This window comes from Hippocampus zosterae, chromosome 2, assembly GCF_025434085.1.
Source record: "Hippocampus zosterae strain Florida chromosome 2, ASM2543408v3, whole genome shotgun sequence".
Classification (NCBI taxonomy): Eukaryota; Metazoa; Chordata; class Actinopteri; order Syngnathiformes; family Syngnathidae; genus Hippocampus; species Hippocampus zosterae.
Genome location: NC_067452.1, coordinates 23,455,009 through 23,473,123, shown reverse-complemented (window position 1 = coordinate 23,473,123; position 18,115 = coordinate 23,455,009). Strand labels below are relative to the sequence as shown.

The 18,115-nt window shown below is 42.7% G+C and overlaps 1 protein-coding gene across 7 annotated transcripts in view; it reads left to right on the top strand.

Moving 5' to 3' along the window:
• The window catches only part of LOC127595604 (cyclin-dependent kinase 17-like), a 45,667-nt gene that overhangs the window by 5,170 nt on the left and 22,382 nt on the right, over positions 1-18,115 (top strand). For 4 of the 7 annotated variants that reach the window (XM_052057226.1, XM_052057225.1, XM_052057228.1 and 1 more), the window contains exons 2-3: positions 1,420-1,580; positions 4,734-4,895. In XM_052057226.1, coding sequence (XP_051913186.1) covers positions 1,451-1,580; positions 4,734-4,895 — 292 coding nt within the window. In that variant the 5' untranslated portion in view covers positions 1,420-1,450. Of the gene's footprint in view, positions 1-1,419; positions 1,581-4,733; positions 4,896-14,012; positions 14,862-18,115 lie in introns of those variants that run through there. The other 3 variants (XM_052057231.1, XM_052057232.1, XM_052057230.1) reach the window with 2 other exon arrangements.

The following is an 18,115-nucleotide window of genomic DNA, read 5'->3' as shown; positions in this document are numbered from 1 at the left end:
GCAGCGGCCTTGGGCTCCAGGCCAGTGACGCAAAGTACAGGGAAGTAGCACTCAGAAACGAACTTACGCACACGCAAATATGAATTGTTTATTTCCTTCAGGATGATACTACATATAGCTCCACCAGAACCACCAGACACTTAAAAATGGTCCAACCTCTGAAAAAGCGTCCCCACAATTTCACTTTTGCTACACTTGCACACTTATTCTGTCAGCTAGTATGAAGGTTAATTATAAATGGCAGTCATGAAAAACTGAATCGCTCAAATAACTTGATTCGCCAAACAAATTGAAGCAAAATCCCTACCTGAACGCTTTACAGGGACAATTTTTCCACATGACCGCAGTCGTACACACCCCAACGACAAAGTCCGCGCAATAACCGCAATGCATGAGCAAAGAGTATGGATGTAAAATGTCCAATGTTTGTGATAATTTTACATTCAAAGAGGATGAAATGCATACCACAACAGCACGTCCTTCACAGCAAAATATCGTTGGTAGCTCATTTAATCATGCCCACAATCGCTAGTTGGAACGTGTCGAAATGCCGCCGCAAGTTGTCAGACACACAGAGCAACCAGTGCCCTTAATGATAAGAAAATGGACACGGAACGGACACATTCTTTCACGAGCTGCTCATGGCCACAACTCACGCAGTGTACTTTACTAGGTGGTTAATGGGTTAACCAGTTAACAGCCAGTTGACGCCACACTCGTTCGCTGACATCCACGTCACTCGCCAAGGCAAAGCCATATGCTTTAAAGCCACCCACACCCTCAAGTTAGAGATACTGCAGTAGAATGTGAAGATGGCACGACATCAAAACAATCACATATACAATACATGCTGATTTATATAGCGCTTTCACAACAGCGGCATATGTGACGAACGGACAATACATCTGAAGTTCACACACATACTGTATACAGATTTCGTTCAAACCGAGCTACAGTATTTGACAGCATTTGCTCGGAATGGACACACAAAAACTTTCAAGGGATCCCGCAAACCTTTCTGTAACTTTGTGAGAGCTCACTTTTTTTTCATTCACTTTTTTTTCCCAACCATGTCAACTTGGGGGGCTCCGTAAGTGGTGGTGCAAGGGTTAGTCATAGGCTGGATGCCCTTTTCATTTGTTGCTGTATTTCTTTGTTATTTTTATGTCAGTGGGGTTGTCTCTCTCTGCCACCCTGTGCTTTTTAACCTGCTATATTTGCACTTGGGATACATAACAATAGGGAACTCATGCTGAACAACCAAACACAATCATCGGGAGCCCAAATGACTGCTGAAAATGTACAGAGACTGCATTGCTGTATATTTACTGTACAATGGTGACAAGTGGCTATATGGCGGTTTTAATTAATGAGCACAGTAGGCATGACTATGGCATGATGATGTTTGTCTCTCCTCAGGCCTCCGGGTGCTGGTGTTGCACCTGAGAACATGGACCGGATGAAGATCATCAAACGGAGGCTGTCCATGTCTTTACGCAGTGCTCGACCTGTTGATGATTCCCTGTCTGAACTGGCGGAGCAGATGGCTTTGGATGAGTCATCAACAGTCAGGGATAAGGGTGAGACACACACACACACACACACACACCCTTCTACCAAGCGGTCCAGTTCATCTTGCCAAGGTCTGGGCACCAAGTGGTTGGTTGAAAGTTTCTATTATAGGTTGTATAGATGGGATGGCGATTGCTGTGTGTGCTTTGTCCAAGTGCGTTTTAAATTCTTTCTTTTCAGCACATGTTTTGTGATGATAAGACAAATAAAACTTGATGGATGGATGTGAAATTGTCTTACAGCAGAGTGCAAAACTTTCACACAAATTGACAGATCCGAAGCAAGAGCACTGAACTGCTCTTGCTGGAAACATGCCCTTTATTCTTACTTTCCTCGTAAGTCACCACTCAGGAGCCTTTTCAACACATACAAAAGCAAATAAAACCTTGGTGAAAGTGAACATGCAATTATAACAGTGTTGTACCTTTTTATTGGTCATGTGTCCGCATGCATTTCTCATTTCACAAACCATCAACATGCAAGACCTAATCTGAGCTTTTCACGTTTCACGACAGCCGTCATCCCTCACCTTCATTGCCACCTTTTCAATGTTCATTTGTCTTGGACTTGGATTGAAAGGAACAGCGTGTTTTATTCACTCACAAATTGTGCTCTCTAAATTTGAAGCTGAAGGAGAGACATTGTGATTCTCAGTGTTGCCATCTGCTGGGCATTTTGAAGGACTGGACTTGTGTCATCTCAACTGCCTCACGTGAGGTAGTGCGTGTCTGTGTACGTGTGTGCGCGTGAGTGTGTGTGTGTGTGTGTGTATTCAGCCATAATCTGGCTCCCAACATAAACCAGGTGAGAGTGAAGGAATGTTTCTCTTTGTCTTTCCTCACACTCTGAGAAATTAATAAAACAAGGAGTTACGTCTCAGTGTGCACTTATTCATTCATTCATTCATTGTGTGTGCACTTAGTTTGTCTGTATTTCAGGCAAATGATAGCCGTGCTCCAATTTGTTCATACCCAACTTGGTGGCTACAGATAGAGCATTATAGTTTCACCGTCACCACATTAATTTAACACCCCCCCTTTCATATTTCTTCTAGCAGTCTTATGTCTCGATAGCCTATGTTATTTTCAGTCAGCATTCCAGGGAGCAACGGAGGCACTGAGGAGAAAGGCAGTCGGGTGGACGAAGTGACGTAGATGATGGGCAGCCGTTAAATTTTGACCAGTGTACTACATCGTCTAGTTCCCATCTTTCTTCCTGTCACCCCACCTGCACACCCATTTTGCTTGATCCAGCGAAAGAGAATGAGTGGTGAAGCATTCCTCCAAGCTTACTCAAAGTGCTAATCCGCGGCAACTTGGAGGCTTTTTCTGGCCTTGATCCCCCGCCTTTTTCTTGGAGATTTGGATCTCTGAATGGGGGGTCTGAGAAAATTGTGTGGATTTCAGGCTAAATGCTAAACCTGAATGTACAGTGGTGGGGTGGAAGAAATTAGGGATTATTTAAAAATAAAACAGGAGCTGTGTCACGTGGCCTAATGCACACACAATAATTTTTTAATCATGATGAAAATTGCGCAGACATGACATTTTCCCCCACATAAATGTGAGTTATTTCTATCTTGGTGTATCTTACAGTCGCTATTCTAATCATTCTATCCATTTTTTAGTTCTACCTTTGCCTCTTGGGCATGATCCTGCAAATGTTTTGATGTGCATGTTTCCTTTGTCACTGTACTTCTCAGTTTCATCATCCTTTTGCTCAATACTATTCCAATAGATATATGCAAGGGTGCACATAAAAATGTTGGTGTGGTTCTCAGATGAGCACCAGCGGTTGTTTAGTGCTCTTATTTTTTTCCCTTACCCACCTACCTCATGGATATAGATAATATGAAGATGTACAACACATCTGGGCAAAGTAGAGCATGCTGGCCCCATCCGGCCTGTCTTTGTAGCCTTTCGGAAGTCAAACCAAAATGTCAAACTAAAGTATGTTCTGCTTTTGTTTCGATGCACATGTGTGTTAGCAGTGCAAACGAACATGAACAGCCACTTGGTTTCAGTGTTGCCAACTTAAATATATTGTCACATGTGACTTCTCTGACTATTCTAGCAACTATTTTTGAAAAATATTAATAGCACTATCACCAACTGTGGTCCTCGGGTTAGTAACAACCTCATGTTAGCAGTAACCTTATTTCCTGCACAGTGGAGGGAAGAGAGGACTTTGCCCTGGTAATGATTTGGTAGCCATAAGAACAGCGAATACTGCAGCGGTTTGTGCTCAATTTTTAAAATGTGGACACTGGCATCTGTATGTTTTCTGTGGGAATGTTTATTAAATAGTAATTTCATTTTAATATATGCAGATGCATCATTTTGATGTGGCTCTCCTTTCAGTTCTTCCAAATGGCGGCTTCAAAAAATTAATTGCCCACTTATGACCTGTTATGTGAGAAAAGTTGAGATCGCTGGCTGATGTGGCATAGTTAAAGGCAGCCAGATCTTTTTTTTTTTTTGGAATCACCGACCATTTTCATGTATTTTGACGGACCCTCAAAGACGCGGTGCAACAACACTGAGATGACGGACCCGTCCGTCCGTGGTAGCCTTGGGTGGCTGTCGCCACGTCCACCACCGCCACTGATTCCATTCACGCTGCTCAAGTCAAGCTGGCCACCATAACGTTCGTTCATACTCTACAAAGCGACAACAACTTAATAATAGAAGCCTCACAATTCATACTGTCAATGGACATTGATGCGTTTGTTGACTTTTATTCTGAAGTTAACCTTAGGAAGCAATTGTTGTGGCTGCTAATCACTGATGTGTGGCTGCAATATGCTTGGAACGCAAATGCAATTTAATCTTGCGCATGTGACTATTTTCAGGACACTTGCGCACTGCTTATGTGCACTCCTGAATATATACCTCCCAAGTAGCTATTATCTTCCACGTGTACATCCTATCCCAAAGTGTTCTTCCAAAATGCCAGTTTGATCTTCTGCATTTCCCTTTTTGTCTTTTTCAAAATCCCATGTTGTTTCTTGATTGTGAAGCTCCTCTCCCGCAACTGTTCCCTTTCCTTTGTCCTTCTCTTTGTCTTCTTTGTCTTTTAATGGCTTGTTTCTCACCTTTTCTTGCTCTCTTTCTTCCTTTTCTCTCTCACTCTGGCTGCTCCTCTGCAATGGTGTGCTTCAGAGCTGATGGTAGTGAGCGGCATTCATCCTGCCTCCCACAGTGCTCCTTCCTTCCTGCGTCAGTATGCCGGTCATCTAGGCCACACTGCCCTGCGCAGAGAGCCCGGTGTGGGGCTGGAAAGAGACAGAGCCTATTTAAGCCTCTACAGGACTGGATCTCTGGGTACACGCGCGCGTCCACACACACACACACACACAGAGTAAAAAGTACTTATTGATACTATGGTTTGCTTACATTGTGACTGCACAGCCAATAATGCACATGAGGCTGTATTGGTTTCAGTTGGTTAAGAGAAACAATCATGCTGGTAACTGTCCATACATCCATTTTCTACCGCTTACTTCTACCGGGGTCAGATCGCAGAGGCAAAAGCTTAAACAGGGAAGCCCAGATATCCGTCTCCCAGTCGCTTCTTCCAGCTCATCCGAGGGGATCCCAAGGCGTTCCCAGGCCAACTGGGTGACATAGTCTCTCCTGCGTGAGGAGGCATCTTAGTCAGATGCCAGAGCCACCTCATCTGGCTCTTCTCGATGTGGAGGAGAAGTGGCTCGACTCCAAGCACCCCCCTGAATGACCGAGCTTCTCACCTTATCTCATAAGTAGAGCAGCCTGCATAGGAAACTCATTTCGGCCGATTGTATCCAAGATCTTCTTTCAGTCATGACCCATAGTTGGGTGGTGTAGGGCCAGAAAACCCGGTACCCTGGTTTGGCACTCCATACTCCCGAAGCACCCGCTACGGAACTCCCTGAGGAACATAGTTGAATGCCTCCAAGTCCACAAATCATATCTAGACTGATTGGGCGAACTCTCATGCACCCTCGAGGACCCTGCCAAGGCTGGACAGCTGGTCCACAGTTCCGCGGTTGGGACGAAAACCACACTGCTCCTCCTGAATCATAGACTTGACCTCCCCATGGATCTACCTCTACAGCACTCCTGAATAGACCTTACCAGGAAGGCTGAGGAGTGTGATCCATCTGTCGGCAGAAAACACCCTAAGGTCCACCAAGTAAAAAAAGGGACCACCACCCCTGTATGCCAGTCCAGAGGCACTCTCCCCGTTAACCATGCGATGTTGCAGAGGCGTGTCAACCAGGACAAGACTCCACTATAAGAGCGAACTCACCACCAGGTAGTGATCAGTTGACAGCTCCGTCCCTCTCTTCATCCAAGTGTCCAAAACACATGACCACAAATCTGATGATACGACCACAAAGTCAATCATCAAGCTGCGGCCAAGGGTGTCCTGGTTGCAAGTCAACACATGGACACCCTTATGTTTGAACATGGTGTTTATTATGGACAGTCCTTGACGAGCACAGAAGTCCAATAAGAAAAAGCACCACTCGAATTCTGATCGTTGGAGCCATTTAACCCAATTATGCCCTTCCAGGTCTTACTGTCATTGCCCACGTGAGTATTGAAGTTCCCCAGCAGAACGAGGAAGTCTCCAGAGGGAGCACTCTCCAGCACACCCTCCAAGCACTTCAGAAAGGGTGTGTACTCTGAACTGCTGGATGGCACATAGGCACAAACAACAGTCAGGACCCATCCCTCCACCATTAGGTGGAGGGAGGCTACCCTCTTGTCCACCGGTGTGAACTCCTATGTACAGGCACTGAGCTGGGGGGCAATGAGTATGCCCACACCTGCCTGCGCCTCTCAAATGGGCAACTTCAGAGTGGAAGAGAGTCCATTCCCACTCAAGAGAACTGGTACCAGAGTCCAGGCTGTGTGTGGAGGAGAGTCAGACGATGTCAAGTCAGAACTTCTCTGCCTCACACACCAGCTCAGGCTCCTTCCAAGCAAGAGAGCTGACATTCCATGTCCCTCGAACTTGGTTCTGCTGCCGGGGATCGGACAGCCAAGGTCCGCGCCTTTGGCCGCTGCCCAGTTCACTTTGCCCCGGCCCCTTTGCCCCCCGTGCCCTCATAAGTGTTGGGGCCATTCTCTTTGTTTTAGATTTAGTTTGACAACAAACATTAACAGGGACTTGCAAGACACAGCTTGAAGCCTCCCTTGAAGAATTAATGTCTATATTGACAACTTTTTGTGAAGTGACCTGAGTTTACGACCCGCATAGAGCATTCAGATCTCAAGTTTTTACTCGCAAGTCAATTTCAAAATGTTTTGAATAAGTCATAAATCAGTTCATGCACATTGGGTCACTTCCATTTCAAGGCATCGCCATTTGAATTTTTTTGCCAAGAGATAAGTTGGCGGAAATATAATGAGAAGAATATTATAGCACTTCCTAGCACCGAATCCAATTGCACTGATACACCTGAACTGCTTGCTGCCTGTTGGGAGCAATTTTTTCACTGCATCTGGAGATTACTGTCATGAAATTGCCTATACAAGCCATCGTTATTGTCCTCAATTTGTATAGATTTGGCACTGTCTCTAAATTCAAGCACAGTGAAGTTTCAATCTACAGTTGTCATAAATGCTGGCATGTGCTTTCTTTTTTTTGGGGGGGGGCGAATGTGGGTGTTCTGCAGGAATAAAACTCGCTTTACTTGGCTGTCCAGTGTTTACTGTGAATGTGGAAAGATAAAACTGTAATGCCCTTAATCCAACATACACAAACACACACTGACCACTCACACAGCCACTTTTTTCTCCCTTCTGTCAGTCTGAACTATAAAATGGAACCTGTAGTTTGTTCCTTTATTGCTTTTGTGGGTCTCAATGATGCAGTGGGACAGAAGGGCCAAGATGCGAGCAATGAAAGGGCAGAACCGAAGGAGGGAAAAGAGGATTGTGGAGATGGTGAGAAGAACTGATTTAAATGACTTTAAGCAGTAAAGAAGGGGGATGACGAGTGCAGATGAATATGGAAGAGCATCAGTGATATCAGAGTGTTCCATCCACAGTGAAATCATATTAGCTGTATTCTGCGTGCCCCTTGAGTCCTAAGTGAGTTGCACAGTGACTGCAGCAATATGCAATTTATCCAAGATAGTCTTGTGCAAGCAGAGATTATGCCAATGAATAGAATGGTTCCTATAAGGAAAAAAAATGTAACTGGGTCATTTTCCAATTAATAGCACTGGTGATTTTTAGTTTTTTAAAATTAAACCACTATTTTAATATGTCTGTCTCCAAAAGAGTCATGCTTGACAGATCACAAGATGTTTACATCAATCTGTATGTCACACAGCTGTGAAATGGCTGGTGTGATCAAATGTAGTGGTACATACCAACGCCAGATCAGAATTGATGATGTTCCACGTAAACAGTTCAATAGAGATCCTCAGTCGAAAGTCTCCATGTACTGTAAACCCGACTAAAGATAACGACTTACATTTTGCCAAAGTAATGTTGATTGAAACTATTGACAGAGCAAACAGTGGTGGACCAATTAATTACAAAATTGTATAGTGGTGAAGATATTAGCAGCTTGTGAGTACGGTAATCATGATAAATAGGAGAAAAGTCTTGTATATCCAAAAATGTAAGCTTTGACAAAAAAAAATAAACAAACCATGAAAATGCATTTGCGACACATAACAGTAAAAATATTTTGGCATTAAAAATGGAAAATATTTACAACGAAGTTTTGTCCAATAATCAATCATGGCTTTTGAAGTATAACAACTGCCAATAATCCAAATAATAATTAAATGAAATGTAATTGAAAATGATATTCAGTTTATACCTTTACCACGACTGATAACATTGTATGAAAATGACCCAACTGATTGTTTTAGTCCTTACAACATAAATACATCTAAAAGTTCAAAAGTAAAAGCACATTCACTGTACCGGTAATTAAAGAAAAATCTCAAATGTTGCAGATGTAGGCTCCATCAAAGTAATAACTTGTCATTGCCATGTTCATTCATTCTGGCGAATACAATATTGGAATCTAAGAGGGAGAATGCAGCTAATTTGGTGTGTGTTGCTTTATCACCCAGTACCGAATTGAGAAGTCAACAGAAGGGATCTGCAAGTGCAGAACGGTTGTGCACCAAGTGACGTCATTCTGTGAAATCTCTGGCAGCAAAGCCAAGGATCTCGTATGATGCAGTCGCCAGAACTAATGCTGCTCTATTATTAAAACCGATGAGGTGTGTGTGTGTGTGCGTGTGCCTGTGTATCCACCGGTTGTTCTCGCTGACTCACTTTGCCATTCGACAGTCAGAGCACGTTGTCAGCCTTAAAGAGCGAAACTGATGCAATCTCACTTTCCTGCTGCACTAAAAAGATGTCAGTCTTCTTTCAGTCATTTGCTAACTTGTTTTATATGAGTACAAATCTAAGTACACGGTATACTTTTCACATATGCAAGTGTGCCCCACTGTGGGGTTATGGCTTTGACTGTATGTATACTGTTGTTTTGGCCTGCAGCCAGAGCGCTTTGAATGGATTTGGTATGTTGCCGAATCTTAAGTAAAAAATCGTTAACCCTAGTCTCTGACTGAGTAAAAAGGATACTATTGAAACTGCCTGCTTATTTCAAAGATGCTGCAATGTCTGCTTTCTTGCCAGTTACACAGAATGTCTGACATTTTTTGTCTGGTCCAATCTTTAAATGTCAGTTAACTTCCATATGAAAGACGTATGGGGCAGAATGAAACGCTTACATTTCTCCATGTGTCCAACATGACCTTGCCTCTGCGTAGGATTTACTGCATTAGCACTGCATTAACTGATGTCTTTATTTCCCACCGCTCCCGGCACATCCGTTTGCTTGCATTGACGCCGTTCACTGCAGACTGGATTTAACAACAATAGCATTGAGTCTCTTGTAAGCCTTTCTTTAGTGATTTTATTATTAAGGCCAGCAAATGCTTGGGGTGTAATCAGCATTTTTCTCTCATGGTGATTATTCAGAGTTATACAAAACAATTAATCCCAATCAAAGTGATTGTTTGTTTTTTTTTGTGCAAAGGGAAGCATTCTTCTTATTTAGTTAATAGTTTCATAAAAGGGACGAGAAAATTAATTGTAAGATATCCTTAGTGCTTTCTTCAGGCTTGAGTAAACTCGATTCCATGTTGACAGTATGCATGTTAAAGGCTTGGTGTCAGCATAGGATTGGCTCAGGAATATATATATACTTTACACAATGGGGAAAAAAATGAAGTTTCAACCGTAAACGTTTTCATGAAAACATGGGAACACGTTGATCGATTTGGGCAGCAAAGATGGTGTGATGGTGCAAAAAAAAGAAGACACAATCAAAGCTACAAGAAACGTGTCAGTGGGCAATAAAAAGGAGCATTGGCAATTCACAAATCACCTTCAAGCTACAATTATACGTACAGTTTAACAGAAAGTATAATGCAAATGTATTTGTTGACTGCTCAACACTATGTTAGACACAAAATTAGCCAAGTTATCCAAGGCGCCTGCTAAACAAAACTACATCCACACTTATAATAACTGACTGTTTTTAGACCACTGTCTTGTTTGTGTTAAACATTAGTTGCTACACTACACAATAACCTTGAAAGACACACTTAAAAACAATTTACCTACTATGCAGGATTGAGTGAATGTACCTGCAGCTCTAACAAAATGATAACGGCGTTACCTGGTGCAAGATAGATGGGACTGATATTGCAGGAAGAAGGTCAGTAATGATTTATAGGGGATGACTTGGCAGTCTTGAGTGTGTGACTGAAAAGTGGACTCACAGAAATGCCAGATCATTTTCAGCAGTAATATTAAGAGTGTGTTGAAGACTGGAAATAAGACTTATTAAATTTCATGCATGATTTAAAGAAGTGAAATAATAAATAGGGCGGCCCGGTAGTCCAGTGGTTAGCACGTCGGCTTCACAGTGCAGAGGTACCGGGTTCGATTCCAGCTCCGGCCTCCCTGTGTGGAGTTTGCATGTTCTCCCCGGGCCTGCGTGGGTTTTCTCCGGGTGCTCCGGTTTCCTCCCACATTCCAAAAACATGCGTGGCAGACTGATTGGACGCTCTAAATTGTCCCTAGGTGTGAGTGTGGGTGCGAATGGTTGTACGTTTCTGTGTGCCCTGCGATTGGCTGGCAACCGATTCAGGGTGTCCCCCGCCTACTGCCCGAAGACAGCTGGGATAGGCTCCAGCACCCCTGCGACCCTTGTGAGGATCAAGCGGCTCGGAAGATGAATGAATGAATGAATGAATGAAAATAATAAATAAATAATCAACCACTCTTGAGGAATTCATGTAAATTACGGTATTAACCAGTTAATCCTGAGCAAGGCACCGTCCCCATCCCCCGAGGGTTTCCTTGCCCCTTTCACTGTAATGTTTCTGCTTGCATGCCTGCATGTGTGTGGTTTGGTTCTTTGTGTTGTGAAAACACAATTACATACAGCAGACTGAAAGTTCAATTTCTCCTTGAGGGAGTGTAATATAAATGTAAACAGAATTTGAAGGAGATGTTGAAGCTTGCGTGGGTTTTTCTCTGGATACTCAGGTTTCTCACATTCCAAAAACATTCATGGTAGGTTAATGGAACACTAAATTGTCCTTAGGTGTGGTTGTGACTTGTGAGTGTGAGTAGTTGTCTATGTGTGCCCTGAGATTGGCTGGCAACCAGTTCAGGGTGTACTCCGCCTACTGCCCAAAGATCACTGGGATAGGCTCTAGCACGCCCACAACCCTCGTGAGGATAAGCGCCTCAAATAATGAATAAATGAATAAACGTTGAAAGCATATTCGGAAAAGTATCTCAAGAAAAAGCCTTGTATTGTGGAATAGTTCCAATTACAACTACAGGAAGGGCTTTAAGCATCCAGGACCCGCACATATGGAACCTACAGTATACCCTGTAGACCCAGTGATTTAAATCATGAGATTCCACAGATGCAGAGATACTGGTAATTACCATACTCAAAATTGCCCTGTAAGCCACTTTCGGCATGCTCTCGTCCTCTGGGATGAGATGCTCTTTGATTTGTATTTTTTTTTAATCATTTCTCTTGACTGGAGGCAGGTTGTGGTATTTATTGTAAAAATAGACAAGCAATGTAGTGACTCGAAGTTCTAATGGGCTTGGTGGAGCGTGTGGCCTTTCTGTGTCTAGTTTACACTCCCGTCACTGATTTCTCCACACCTTCCAAAAACATTCATGTTAAGGTCATTGAAGACTGGGAGTTGCCCATAAGTGTGAATGTGAGTCTAAATGGTATATTGGGGGTATACCATGTCTCTCATCTAAATTGGGATGTACTGTGTCGAAAACGGACCGTAGGGTCGAAGTCAATGCCGAAAAACCAAAATAGCTTTTTGACTTGTGTGCATGTCACACTTTGGTGATGATAGCTTGACTTTATTGACGTTGACTTTTAGACAGTCTGTGGTTCAAGGATGCAGGACTGCACATTATTGTCAGTAATTACACTGAAAATGTTGGTTATCACCAGTGGTTGGAAATAGAAAAATACAATTGTTTTTGTTTCTGTTACTCTCTCAGGAACAATCAATGCATTGTGAATGTGAGTGCTCTTTGATTCTGCAGCATTCAAGTCAAGTCAAGTCAAGTCAACAGTATTTATAGAGCACTTTCAAACAGCCATCGCTGCATACAAAGTGCTGTACATGGAGCGATTTAACATATACAATAAACAGTAAGACGAATCAGTAATAAGTAATAAGTAATAAGGCGGTAGAAAGCACCAAGCAGTAAAATCAAGAGCAAATCTAAGTCATGCTGAGTCAAACGCCAAAGAATACAAGTGAGTTTTGAGGAGGGCTTTAAAGATGGGCAGCGAGGAGGCTTGCCGAATGTTCAGTGGGAGGTCATTCCAGAGAGATGGACCAGCAACAGAAAAGGCTCGATCCCCTCTGAGCCTCAGTTTAGTTCTTGGTACGTCTAGCAAATACCAAATAAATAATACCAATAAACAAATAAATAAATAAATACCAAGTAAATAGCATTTACCAAATAGTGTACACAAAAAAGGCAGGGATATTAAAAATCACAATTATTACATATACATATGACATAAAAATGGTTTTATATGTATTTCAAATCTTTCACCCCCAAAATCCTGCTCCCATCCCACAGATGCTGCACTGGTGACTCTCACTTCCACTTCTTATTTATGTGTAGTTTATTAAAAAAAAAAAGAGGAAGAGGGGAGTGGACAGAGACAGTATATGTGTCTGTTTTCATGTGGTAGTGCCTCAACATTCGTCATTAGCTTGGAGCAATGGAGGAGGTCACTGAAGGAGAATCGGTCAGGGTGATAGATATCATTCATTTGCTGTGATCGAAGCACTCTGGGCAGAATCGGGGGGCTATGGTCATACCCAGAGTGATGAATCATGAGTCGTGTTCGTTCCTTCCCCTCACCAGCCATCATTCACCCACATTTATGGAGCACGTAATGCAGCTGAGTTGATCTGAACTGTGAAAGGAAGCAATCCGTTTTAGTCGGGATTCCATTCAGTCTACACATTCAAATGATTCGTTCATTTGAACAAATCATTCACAAAGCACACAGCAAGAGCCCTTTTGTCGATTCTCTGCTTATCACCAAGGTAAACAAATGTAACTACTTTTGTGGTTGGTTAAAAACTTATCATTAAAATGCAAAATAGCAAAGTTAAAAGACCCATCACATTCTCAAGGCTGAACTTGGTTTTAGTAGTAAATCGTAAAAGTACTGGCGATAAAATGCCCAGGACAATGCTGTGGCACCATTATATGAACAAGTTGTCCTAGGCCTCGCTCGTTCTCTGATAAAGCAGTACTGTCGGTCCTTGTTCTTAGGTTCAGTGAAAACCTGGCCGGTCAATTTTCTTACCAACTTATACCTATGCTGTGTAACCATATGTTGAAATCAAGCCTCTTGATCCTTCCTCTATGTGTCGTCTTCTCATTATCCTGAATATTAGGATACCCGTTTTTGCTCATTGTTTGTATTGACTGCTATGCCATTGTTACAGGCTCACACAATATCTGTAGGCGCAATGGCGCACGTCAGGCTGGGTGTCTATGTGTACGTGGACGCCCATTGATAATGGATTATAATTCAGGTCCACCAGGGAGGATTTGAAGAAAACGATGGATGCGGAAAGATGATAATGGAGTAAAGATCAGGGGCAAAAATGCCAATTCCAAAGTGATTTAATTTCTGCACTGCAAAGATAATGTAAAGACAATGCAAATTAAATAATGACGCAGAGGGGCTGCAATAAAGAGCCTGATCATGCAGGGGAAAAAAATGATACTGCTTTTTGGACCCAGACTGATTGGACGCAGGCAGACGCAAGAGAGAGAGAGTGAGCCAAAGATTGGTATCACTCGAGAGGGAGGAGGGTATTGGCAAGGTGAAGGGAGGGAGCTGGATGACTAACAACACTGAAAGCACTGATAGGGCGCCAGAGGCGAGGAGGAAAACATCAAGCGAGGGGAGTGGAAAGAGGGAGAGGCTGACTAGAGTGCTGCGATGAATAGAAGAGGACGAGGCAGAGAAACGTGACAAAAGAGGAACGAAGAAGAGCTGGACATTGGGATGGTGCCGATGATAAAGCCATCTGGGTGTTAGGAGAAGAGCCGGCCACACAGTTATGAAACACGAAAGTCTCCCGTCAAGATGACTTTGCAGTTCGGAGGGAAAATCACCTGTCATGTTTCTTGCGCTGATGTTGTTTTTCGGACTGTCTCTGCAGCATTTCGCCTGTTTGTACTGTTTGACCTTCCTTAGTCAGCAGCCAGAGTGACTGCAGGGAAAAGGAGGGAAGCATCAAAGGGAGTGTCAACGGGTGCAACTAGTAAAGTGGAATACAGTAGTTGCTGTGGGAGTTGTTGCATCCCAAGAGGACCGCTCACTTTATCTGGCTCCCCCAGCCTCCACCCTCCCAAAAATGTTCTTTACTTCACACCTCACCTGGAAGTCCTGAGCATCCTGAAAAATTGGAATTTGGGGACGATTGGACACAGTTTTTGGGTGAGACGTTCACCGGATCTGGACTCAAGTTTTTGGGTGGGACCTTCCTTTTGTACTTGCAATGGATGTGTCAAGCAACCCCAAAGGTTGTCCAGCAAGTGGTACTCGGGTGGAAGACCCTCGGATGGTGGACATCAGAATGGGGGAGAGAGAGCCACCATTGAGGATGTCCCCCTTCCGAATGCTGCGTGTGCTTGACTCATGCCGTCCACCGGGAAGCCGTATTGGTGAGTGCCATCGCTTCTATTATTGATTTGCTCTCCTCTAATGGGAGGATGATTCGGTGACCACAGTTCTTGGAATTCCTGATTTGTAATATGAGGCCTAGATGGTATCCCAAGAGGTTGAGTCTGACGGCTCTTTTTAACACATTTTTGGGTCCGGAATCCTTAAGTGATGTCAATTTTTCTTTATCGCGTGAAGTTTTTTGAGTGACAGAATCCCCGTTTCCCTAAAAAGTATGAAATTAATGTGTACTTATGTAAATAAAACGCTAAGATGGAATAGTTACAAGCTTTGAAAACGTAATAATAAATGGCATAAAACAAAATACAGCTTATAACTGTATGCCTGTGGTTATGAAAAGCCAGCACTAATCCTCTTATTTCCTTTTCTGTTCGCTTTCTGTTTGATCGTAATGACATACAGTACTGGTAGCTTCACACTCACACTTCTCTCACCACACTCGCTGTCTCTGTAGTGACCGCACAAACAAGTTGCCAAGTAGCTTTAGATGAGTCCAATCTGAATTAGCGAATCAGTTCATAGTAGAGCTAATCAGTGGAATTTTGCTTATTTGGTAAACTGTGTAGAGAAAAAATGGAGCTGCTGCTGGGAACAAATGACAGCAATTTTGGAATCAGCAATGCCAATTTTTGTTTTAATCAGCATAAAATCTAACTCAATATAATTGTCCTCCAGCATGATCATACTTCTGATTTCTTGAAACTGATTTAACGAGATTTGTGTAATTTGAGGAAGCATGGTTATGGATCACTTTGTCCTGTATTCTTTACCTTGAATCGGTCACCTCCAAAATATTATTACCATGTAGGCGAAAGTAGGCTGCTTCCGGACAGTGTAGCCGCAAGTTATAACTTCTTCTTTTGAATATTTTAAAAGCTCATTTAGTTGTCAGCACAATGACTGCAGCAGCTCTATTGTACACTCTAAATTTAGAGGCTATTCTGTCCGAAGCTTAAAATCACTTTCAGAAACAGAGTTTCTGCAACGGATGATTTGGTTCAAAGTATGGTAATAACATGCTAATGGTTTCAATGTGGTCAGTGACTCCGCATTCTACCAGGGTACCCTCGATCAACCAAGAAGCCCGGGCCTGTGTTGTTTGACATAACGATGGTTTCATAAGAAGCCCGCACACATATTACCATAGCGGGATGTCAACAGCCTGCAGGACGCCATTCAGACCACACACGGGCAGCCAGCAGGTTCGACTGACATTTACTCTCTGCTAGTTTCAGAGGCGACACACCCATTATCTCTCGTGGTGCTTTGGGACGCAAGTTGTGGAATTTTCCTTCTCAATAAGATGGCTTATCTCATTGACCCACATCACTTGACTGTTTACACAAACACAACCCGACACTTCTGGATACGTGACAAAAAGCCTGTAACCCACAAAGTAATGTGATTACTAAGTATCTGGCGCTTCCCCTTTTAATGTGTCTGTGCTCATGTGCGTGTGTGTCATTGGTCAGATATCCGGGATAAATGTCTTCTCTCTCAGGGGTGTCAGTTAACTTGAGTTTAATGTTTCACCACTGAGGTGGTGAGAGCTAATGCCTGATATTAATACTGGCTACTCGGCTTTCCGAAGAAATTCAATTCTGTAAGCATATCCTGTCCCATGCTTTTAGTCCATTTGGAGAAGAATACAGTACATCGATTAAATAATAGCAAACCGCGACAGAGTTGACAGGCGTTTGTAACAGGACTTTTGCTTGATGTGTAGCTATGAGCAGAACACAGGTTTGAGGAAAGAAATTCAATAAAAAGACGGACGGTGTTACTCATACTTGGTGTTTTAATTATGTCCAACCATTTTTATTCATAAAAGTCTTTTTGGAACGAATTGTTTTTCCTACAAACAGTGGCGCCTTGAGATACGAGTTTGATTCATTCTGTGACCACATCATGAGGTTTAAAAAAAATATCAATAAAATCAGCACTAAAATATTGAACTCTGAGAAAACAGACAGGAATTACATGAATACATAGAACTTAAAAATAAAACCGTTTTGGCCAAATTTTTTTGTTGTTGCTCCATTTCAGTGCATACGTTGCTGCACCTTCTGGTGTGCGCATCTTGGCCACCTGGGGGCAGTATAACCAAACATTACATGGTGACATCACAACAACTCTGTAAGCCAAAGTATCAAGTACCATATCAGTAGTTATTCACCGAGGATAAAGAATATCTTTCTCTGAGTATTGTTATCTGTGTTCATGTGCTGCTCCAACATTCATTTTCAAACATCCATTGCTAAAGAACACTGCAGCAGTCTATGGCATTTTAAATGGCTTGTTAGCATTCACTTGGGGCTTTATGCAGTATACATGTATGCAACATCTATTCCTGACATGACCACACGCCTGAAATGGCCAGAAAGCCCCTCGGATGTCATCCCACTGCACAGCTAACCCTAACAAATCACTTGAGCTGTCTTGCCGTCAATCTGTTTCATGGCCGATATGTTGCAGACCTTATTTTCTTTTCCACATCCCTTTAACTCGCCACTGACATTATCCTCCCTCTCATTGCCTCTTTCTCACTCTAGTCCAGGGCTGTCAAACTCATTTTACTTCATCCCAATTTGATCTCAAGTGGCCCGGATCAGTAACTTTGTGGCCAAATAAGTTACAAATAATGAAAATGCCAAAGACGCCCACCACCCCCCCCCCCCTTTTTAGGGAGGGAAATGAAAATAATTACAATTTGGGAAAAAAGTTGTATTTAATATTATGTTGCAATCACCTGAGCAATCTGAAAATTTTCAATAAAATCGAATGCAATTTCAATAATGTTGACCACATCCATCTGGAAATCATGTTAACTTAAACACCATACAAGCTATAGTGAGAACTTTGCAGAAAGCGGATGCAGCTGTAAATTTTAAAATACAAATACAAGTTGTGGCAGTGCGCTCATGGGTCATATAACTAAACCAACCTGTTTTGAAGTTAAACTGTTGGCTGATATTTTGCAATATCCAATCCCTTCAAATATTTCTTCAGGTTGTATTCATTTTCGAGATTATTCACAGTGCACAAGTGGCACAACACAGACTTACCGGTACTTTTCTCCTGAAACTTGTCATCATTTTGCCTTCACAATTCAGTATCAGGCATCAAATCCTGATTAACAGTCAATTCATTTATCCATTTTCCGATCCGCTTTTTCCTCACAAGGACCGTGCGGCGTGCTGGAGCCTATCCCAGCCGTCTTCGGGCAGTCGGCTGG